The sequence below is a fragment of the Carya illinoinensis genome, chromosome 12, assembly GCF_018687715.1.
Source record: "Carya illinoinensis cultivar Pawnee chromosome 12, C.illinoinensisPawnee_v1, whole genome shotgun sequence".
Lineage (NCBI taxonomy): Eukaryota > Viridiplantae > Streptophyta > Magnoliopsida > Fagales > Juglandaceae > Carya > Carya illinoinensis.
This window is the reverse complement of record NC_056763.1, coordinates 25,069,947-25,078,880: the sequence shown is the minus strand read 5'-3', so window position 1 is coordinate 25,078,880 and position 8,934 is coordinate 25,069,947. Positions and strand designations below refer to the sequence as shown.

The following is an 8,934-nucleotide window of genomic DNA, read 5'->3' as shown; positions in this document are numbered from 1 at the left end:
TTGATGAGCTAGCTTTTGGGTATGTTTTGTTCTCTGTTTGTTGCTTTTGGATTTGTTTTGATGTGAATGTTTGAATGGAATAATCTTTTAGGAGTGGTTTTATGGGTTAGATATGAATTTGTGAGACCTAGGAATGGTTTTATGGGTTAGTATGCATGGTGAAAAGATAAAAAGCGGTCAAACTTAACATCATAGAATATTACTGGTATTTAAGAATTTGAGACAGATTCATTCAAAGCTTACTAAAATATAAGCTCTTCTCGTTTATTTTCTGGACAATGACCATCATTTCTTTACTGAAGTATTCCTATATAGTACTAATGGCTGATGATGATGGAGAGGGTAATTTCTCTTTACCACCAGAATTTTTTTTATAGGGTTTTCTTCTATATTTTCCTTGCTAAGTAATGTGGTTTTGTGATTTTAGGAGATTAAAAAAATTGTGGTCTTTGAAGGTGCATTGGAGAAGATTTTCAGCATCATTAAAGAGGAAGGAGAAGGTTCTGAGGAAGGAGGTCTAGAAGATTTTTCAAAGTTGTGTTTTGTAATTTATATATTATAATTTTGTGTTTGTTAATATAATGTAATGTATAAATACTAAATAATCTAATATGTAGTGAATTGTGATGTATGTTGCATGTAATATGGATATATTTTCTTTTACATACATTTAGTTAGATAGGTAATTAGTTTCTAACTTTAGTTTCTTTTACATGATTTTCTGAAATAAATGCTTTTAAACAAAAAAAAAAAAATTGTCTTTTTTTTGGTAAAAATTGAACAATGTTCAATGCTATTATGCTTTTCAACATAATTTCTTGAAATATAGACTTTTAGGTTAAAAAAAAAAGTTTTCTACATTTTGTTTTTATTAGAGAAAAATTTAACCAAAGGTTTGACGTTTCTGGAAAAAAAAATAATAAAAAAAAAATTCAGGTTCAACCCGGAATCCGGAATACGGGTTTTATGAAATCCGGATCCAACCGGGTTCGGACCAGATCTAACCCGTGTTAATCCAGTCCGGATTCCGGCCTGGATTTGACACCGGATTCCGGTCCGGGTATACCCGGATTCCCGGGTCGGAACCCGAATGAACAGCCCTACCGATAACCAAAAAAACTAAAAAAAAAAAAAAAAAAGGCTTTTGAACAAATATGATACGCCGATTTTATTTTAGTTCGGTTTATTCTGGTTATTATGAGTTCTGCTACCTGTAATAGAGTTTTTGATTGTTTTATGGGTGCTATACTCACCGAGGGGAGCTACCGACAATCAAAAGTCTATATAAGAAATAAAATATAACAGACCCATAATATTTCCTAAGCCCAACTCAACGGGAGGACTCATTAAGGTAAAAAAAAATGAGGAGAAAGAAGAAATGGACAAAAGGCTAAGGAGTGCAGAGTGTCAGGAGGAAGAGAGGAAAAGTGACATAAAGAATAGGTGAATGGACATAAAGCAAAGGGCAGAAGATAAAATATGAGATAACCAGACGACTTGAGGGACTTTTAGGCCAAACTTCTTTTGAAAGGCTTCGTCAATCTCATTAAAGGAGTTCCAACGATAATATCTCCACCAAAGGACAGACCTTCGAGATCTATTTATAGTGGATCATCCACTCCCCAAACCCCCGTGAACATAAGCCCAATATCGAATAACGTAAACTTGTCTCTCTTTCTCTTTTTATTTTTTCTGCATTTATTTATTGTTCTATGTCATGGATATATGCACAAATACCATACAACCGATCCAGCCTTTTGTTCCCTTTTTTAGCGTAAATAAGCTAAATTATTTTTTTGTTATTTTTTAACATTTTTTAAATCACTTAAATATTTTTTTAAAAAAATCACAAACTTATTAAAAAAAATACTTTTTTAACAATTAAGTTAAATAAAAAAAAAAAACTAGTCGGTGGTTTTTCTCGATGACATTCATTGGTGGGAATATCATTTCCTTTTTTATTGGATGTGTCTTGTTATAATAATGAATGAATGAGATAAATTTTTGTAAGTTAATTAATAGACATCGGGAGTTCATTTTTTAACATGATACATGTAATGGCTTCAATTTTTCATGCGGCCTTTAGAAGATAATATCTCATCAATAATTTGGTTTGATCTGATTTGATTATATAATTATCAAATATTTTTATAATTTTCAAATTAAAATATTTGATTTTTAAATATATTTATCTTATTTCATCTCAACGTAATTTGCTATAAATATGAATATATAGATCGTATTCAATTACAATTAAGAATAATAAAAATGTAGCCTTCAAAATCTTTTTCTCTCGTTATGTTATTGTCTCCCTCTCTATCTCAATTTCTATTATATTTTGTAGTTTACACTTTACAATACTCTTTTGTGAATTTTCGGTCTCTTCTACGAAGTTAATTTTATCCACAAATTCAAATGAATTTACCTTTTCAAGCACTAGGTTGAAAAAGAAGATGAAGATAAAAAGAATACACTAACGGTTTGGTAGTAAGATAAGAATTTTGAATTTTAAGATAAAATATTAAAACATTATATTTTAATATTATTATTGTTTTGAAATTTGAAAAGATAAAGAAAAAGTTGAATTATTTATTATATTTTGTATAAAAATTTGAAAAAAATTATAATGATGAGATGAAAATTTTGAAGGACCAAACCATACAAGATGTCCTACAATTATCTATTCCCAGTATTTTTAACAATTATGAGAAAGACACTATGGATCATTTTACAATATATAATGTCATGAATAAAATGAGTTTTAAAATCAAATATTTTAAATTAACATATTATATTTATTTCTTAATTATATAACAGATCTGATTCAGGATATTCTCGAAACTTCTTGATTCATATAAACCTCATAGTTATTTAAATTTTGTAATTTTTTTTTGTGAGAACCTAAATAAAAGTTTGGAATGTCACCTCATATGCTTTACACACCTCAAGAGTTTGTAGTTAAAATACAAAAAACGAAGCGTGGCAGCTATTTTGGCCTTAGAACCATTGCAATATTGATGCTGAAATCACTAAATTAACCATCCTAAATATGAGTACATAACTACATATGATATATTTATATTCAACACGGATGAAGACGAATGGGGCCACTTAAGTCATTCCACAAATAGAAGGTCCAATAATTAAAAATGGGAGGAAAAAGAAAAAAGAAAAAAAAAGAAGTGGATATAATCTCCTCCAAAAGTGGCATGTATGGCCATAATCTTTCCCATGGAAACAACGGAAACTCAACCAACCACATGCTGGTTACCCTTTCTGGGGCTGTCCTTTACTGTTCTTGCTGGAACACCCAGAAGCTACATACAATTTTGAGGTTAATGAGAGTGGTCTATCTTCTTGCTTCAATGTGGTCTTTATACTTAAACTCTGTTGAGAGAGCCTAGACTCGTACTCCCATTTATTTGGAGAAAACCAATACAGGAAAAATCCATGGTGGTCCTAAGCTTCCAAGCTGTCCAGTTCATGCCTCCTCAACATCTTCCATTGCATAGACCAAGCACCGGAAATGTCATGGTCATCCGGTGTGGGATTGCAGAGCCATCGGGAGAGCCGGCTCCTTTAGGACAAAAAACACGGTACAATGATGGCTTCTTTGATAGGGCATTCATGACACTCTTTGCTCGGAAGATGGAGAAGTTTGCAGCTTCGGCTAAAGCCGGGACAGAGACGAAGAAGAAAGGGTGGTGGAATCTTGACTACGAGAGCTTTGTGGATGTGTCTAAGAGAGTAATGCAGGGAAGGTCTCGTATGCAGCAGCAGCAAGTTGTTCGTGAGGTGCTCTTGTCTATGCTCCCTCCAGGTGCGCCTGCTCAGGTGGATAATGCATAATAATTATAAGTTTGATCTTTTACTCTTTTTTTAATTGTTTGATGGTTAATACTTGGAAGAAATGGTCTCAGTCAGGGACATGGTTTGTTCTGGTCTATACGATGTGTAAATCCAGGTTCTAATAAAAGAGGGATTAACAGAGTTGTTGTGTCTGCAGTTCAGAAAACTATTTCCTCCAACGAAGTGGGCTGCAGAATTCAATGCTGCATTGACAGTGCCCTTCTTCGACTGGTTAGTTGGGCCTTCTGAGGTAATTATGCTGCCAACTCCTCTTATCCATAGGTTTGAATGTTTTGCTCAGAGGCTCTCCTGATAAAGTTTACAACGTGAAAATTGGAAAGATTTCTGGGTACAATCGAATATTTACTTTCTAGTTCTACAATCCAAGTTAATCTACTTTTAAACTTGACATTGGGCATTAAGGAGGCTTGTTTTTTATTTTTCAGTTATATCCAACACTAGATAGACTTCTGTAATCTTTCATCTTGTGATTTATGTGCTGCTTCCTTGGTGTTCTTTACCTAATATTAGTTTGATGGGTATCAACTAGGTTATAGAAGTTGAGGTAAATGGGGTGAAGCAGAGGAGTGGAGTTCATATAAAGAAGTGCAGGTAAAATCTGGATTCTGGATGGTGCCAAGACCCTTTCGATCCTTTGCCTTCCAGCTATGGCAGCAGCCAGATAAAGAAGTTGATTTTATCGTTTAGAATAAATTTCTAACAATGTTTCTTCCAATTTTTTATTTTTATTTTCAATTTCTTCCCACCAAGGTATTTGGAGAACAGTGGGTGTGTAGGAATGTGTGTGAATATGTGCAAGATTCCTACTCAAGACTTCTTCACCAATGAATTTGGGCTTCCTTTAACCATGATTCCAAGTATGTCTCTCACTCTCATTACCTTGTTTTTATCTTGCCCCAAAATCTTTGATCCAAGGCTGATATTGTTTTGCCGTGTGAGAAACTAAATTTTGCTCTGATTTCAAAATTTAAAACTACATTCTACATGTTGCACGAAATTTGCAGTCTGCAGATTCGTAATGGATCATCTTCTCTGTGTTCATCCTCAGATTTTGAAGACATGAGTTGCGATATGGTGTATGGCCAAGTTCCGCCCCCTTTTGAAGAAGATCCAGTGTCCAAACAACCTTGTTTTTCAGATATTTGTAAGTTTATAGAATTTCCATCACAATCAACGGACATTTTTCTGTTTTCTAACCATCGCATCATTTGCAGGCTCCATGGCAAATCCCAACTCCGATGTTTGTCATAAACTACAGGCTTAGACAGATACTTCTCCCTCTCCTCCCTTTGTTCCTCATTTTGGAGCATTAGAGAGAAACAATGGGGTAAACCTGTGGCAGACTGTACATATATCAGATACTCGCTTTCTGTTCAAGAAACAAGACATGAGACACGTATTGAACCTGAATTCCCTTTAATAATTTCTTTCATACTTGTGCTTTCATACATTTGTAAACTTTATCCCCTTGGACGCAAATTATATGTCGATGCATTTTCCAAAATTAGTCCATATCAGATGTTCATTCTCCACTTTCACTCTTCATCTCCTGTAGTTTACTCGCTGTCTAGCTTATTCTATTGAGGATTTATATCTGTCCCATGTAAGTTTGATTTAGAGAAAGTGGAAACTTTCCTCATCCAGCCATTTTGGGTTAAGAAGACGTGAAAGTACTTCAAGGGAAACGTTCCGAGGCATCAAGAGAGATAAGGGGTTTGATAATTGGAATTTGAGCCAGTGATTACGAGGTTTCGTGAGAGACATGCTTCCATTTATACAAAACATTTGCAACAGAAGTGCTTTAAGAGTTGGATCCTAAAACGCTATTATCTTGAAACATGTTTGGGGTCTAGTACACGGTCATGGTATAAATGGCACCCAACTGACAAAACCCAACCCTCATGGTTCAATAGATCTCAGTCCGTTTCTACCTACATGATTCAATACGACTAAGCGCAACAATACATCGAAAAATTGGAGACGTCTCCCACGCATGTGCTGCGGGCTTTGCCTCCCTCCCATCAAGGGAAATGGATCGGGCTTTGCCCTTTGAAATAAACCGCATTTGTGGTGATACAATAAAGTCGACCTTGAGGCAACCCAAATTCCACGCTACAGCCTATTCCTACATTCTCATTCTCATTGAATTTGAATTAAATTTTAGCGCTCAAAGTTCGTGCCCGCAACGCACGGTTTGAAAATTGAATCAAAGAGTAAAAAACAAACTGTTCTTTCCTCGTGGCACAAAAAAAAACCCATTAATATTATTTTACTCGTTAAAGGTAAATAGTAATCATTTACACTCCCAAAGTTGTCGCCTTGCATCAAAAAAGCCTTTTGTCCTCGCTCTCAAACAACTCTCGCTCTTTTGATTTTCAAAAATCATAACCAGACAACTCGAGGACCCAGAAGAGAAGAGACATGGGTTGTGTGTCTTCCAATCTGCTCAACCACGACGACGACTTCACCCAACTCGGAAGCTCTGCACTTAGTCACCACATCGTTTCTCTCACCTCCACCACTTATGGCCTCCTTACTCTTGACCCCCCACCACCTCAATCAACCTCCAGCCCCCCACCAACAATCCCTTTAACCCCGCCTTCTCGGTTCACCCTCGGCTCCGTCTTCTCCGAACCCAAATCCCTTTGGTCTGATCCCAGGCCCCCGCTACTCCGCTCTGGCCCAACTGAGGTCATAAACTCTTGGGAGCTCATGGCCGGCCTCGAGTACACCGCTGACAGTTTCCGCTTCTTCAAAGACCTTAACAACGCCAACAAAGAGAACTCAAACCCTAATCGTAATCACCGTACCCACTCCGAGTCAAACAGTTTTCTTAAGCCTTTGAACGGCAACGTTCCAAGACCTTCTTCGGTCCTGGACAAGTTCGAGAGAATATGCCCACCCAACGGAGAGAACAGAGTGGTGATCTACACGACGACGTTGCGAGGCGTGAGGAAGACTTTCGAGGCGTGCAATGCAGTGAGGGCTGTTCTGGAAGGGTTCGGCGTGTTGATCTCCGAGCGAGATACATCAATGGACCGGGGTTTCAGAGAACAACTGAGGGAGCTGATGAGAGGGAAAGTAGAAGCAATGGTGCCTCCGAGAGTGTTTGTGAAGGGGCGGTATGTGGGTGGGGCTGAGGAGGTGTTGAAAATAGTGGAGGAAGGGTGGCTTGGCGAGCTTCTTGAAGGGCTGCCCAAGAAAAGAGGTCCGGGTGTGTGTGAAGGGTGTGGGGACGTGAGGTTCTTGCCATGTTTCCGATGCAGCGGGAGCTGTAAGATGGTGATGGTGGAGAAGGAGGAAGTGGGCCAAAGACAAGCAAGGACTGTGGTGGTGAGGTGTCTTGATTGTAATGAAAATGGCTTGGTGCTCTGCCCTATCTGTAGTTGATCTGCTTGGATCTTGTATCTAAATCTAATCAACTACTGAGAGTAAGATTTCCCAATTTCGCATATTCTAGTTTTGTGCTGAAACGATGATCTTATATGCTGTATTTTGGTTTATCTGTAAGGCAGAGTATGTTCAATACGATGTTGAATAATAGAAAATAAAGCACAGTTATGGACAGGGAAGGAAGCTGGACTGCTTGTGTATGCTGCTGTGTTAGAAATTTTTGTTGATGATCTTAATTGCATTTCCAAGTAGGTCTGATTCCATTGTTGTAAGCTATATCTAGTCAGTAGACATGTATAAACTTAAGTGGAAAAGAATTTAGTTCCAAATGGCACCAAATATGATTGTTGTCGAGACTTTCTACAGACATCTTTCTCCTAGCTTTTGGAGAGTGCGTAAATTGGAACATCGTGGGGCATGGGTTGTTGTTGGCCGGCCCTGATTATGAGAGAGGCAGATATGAAAATTTCAAGTTTTGGAGTTTGCTATAATTATGCTGTAGATCATACTGAGGTTGGTGTTGAGCCCAATCCCGTTTCAAAAGGTCATTTTGGTGCATCAATTCAACAGTAGAATGCCCTAGTTGATTTCTTAACATGGTAATGAAGAATCTGTCATGAAAGCCCAGGATTACTGATCTCTCTCTCTCTCTCTCTCTCTCTCTCTCTCTCTCTCTCTCTCACACACACACACACACACACACACACACACACACCCCAATGCTGAGAGAATCACCATTCAATTTCACAAATGCTGAGTATTCTCTATTCACATTACTCAGTTAACTTATTGGTCTCTTCCCCATGCACACAAGCAGGGAAGTTAGCAAAGTCAAAACAAATGCAACACTACGATCTGTAATGGACAATTCACGGGTGATTACTCAACCATCAGCTGCAAATGCAACAGTACTACGATATGATATGGGTTTGCGTTTCGTGTATGTGGTCATATAGAATAAGAGCATCCACTTGGTTTCATCAAAACCATCTTCAAAATTTGATAAAAAGTACAAGTTTTTCATAAATATAAAATCTTCCTATCCATAATTCTATATTGGATTAGTTATTGGATTCATCAAAATAATAATATAATACTTTTTTTAATAATAATATAATTTTTTTTTAATAATAATATAATTTTTTTTTTCATATTTTCTAATTATATGGATATATATATTTTTGCCTTTTATTAACTTATATGAATATGCAGTAAAGCAGTTAACTTATTAATATGCAGTAAAGCATTTGATGAATTAAAATGCAGTAAAACAGTTTACATATAATATGCAGTAAATGCAATAAAGCATTTGATGAATTAAAATGCAGTAAAGCAGTTGATGAATTAAAATGCAATAAAGCAGTTGATGAATTAAAATGCAGTAAAATATTCAGATGATGAGTGTACAGTAACCCTTCATATTTGAAGGAAATGAGGCAAACACTATAGGTCAAAACTTTCCATTATTTGGTTTGACTAATTCAATGCAGCTCTTTCCCACCCATATTCATCATTTTATACATTTGGCTTGGCTTTTGATGAAGCCAATGCCAATGCTCTAAGGGATGCATTTCCTGTATTATATTATAGAACCTGATGATAAATATTGCCATAAGAACCTAATAACTCTAATATTATTCTATGGTGTAATCTTTATACAGGTTAAATCTT

The 8,934-nt window shown here is 36.4% G+C and overlaps 2 protein-coding genes across 3 annotated transcripts; both read left to right on the top strand.

Annotated features, from left to right (window-relative positions):
* Positions 1–3,220: 3,220 nt before the first annotated feature.
* Positions 3,221–5,402, top strand: LOC122290327 (beta-carotene isomerase D27, chloroplastic). 2 transcript variants are annotated; one of them, XR_006236356.1, is made up of 6 exons: positions 3,221–3,834; positions 4,007–4,099; positions 4,400–4,461; positions 4,621–4,727; positions 4,875–5,014; positions 5,085–5,402. XR_006236356.1 is itself a non-coding variant. In XM_043097963.1 (6 exons), exons 1-6 carry the CDS (start codon positions 3,451–3,453, stop codon positions 5,132–5,134), a joined length of 792 nt encoding a protein of 263 aa, XP_042953897.1. In that variant the 5' UTR covers positions 3,226–3,450; the 3' UTR covers positions 5,135–5,402. The 2 variants fall into 2 exon arrangements, 1 of the variants encoding a protein (XP_042953897.1); XM_043097963.1 differs by having other exon boundaries at positions 3,226–3,834; positions 4,919–5,014.
* Positions 5,403–6,162: 760 nt separating this feature from the next.
* On the top strand, positions 6,163–7,602 carry LOC122290326 (uncharacterized protein At5g39865-like). The gene has a single exon (XM_043097962.1). The coding sequence runs from the start codon at positions 6,292–6,294 to the stop codon at positions 7,258–7,260; it is 969 nt and encodes a 322-aa protein (XP_042953896.1). The 5' UTR covers positions 6,163–6,291; the 3' UTR covers positions 7,261–7,602.
* Positions 7,603–8,934: the final 1,332 nt, after the last annotated feature.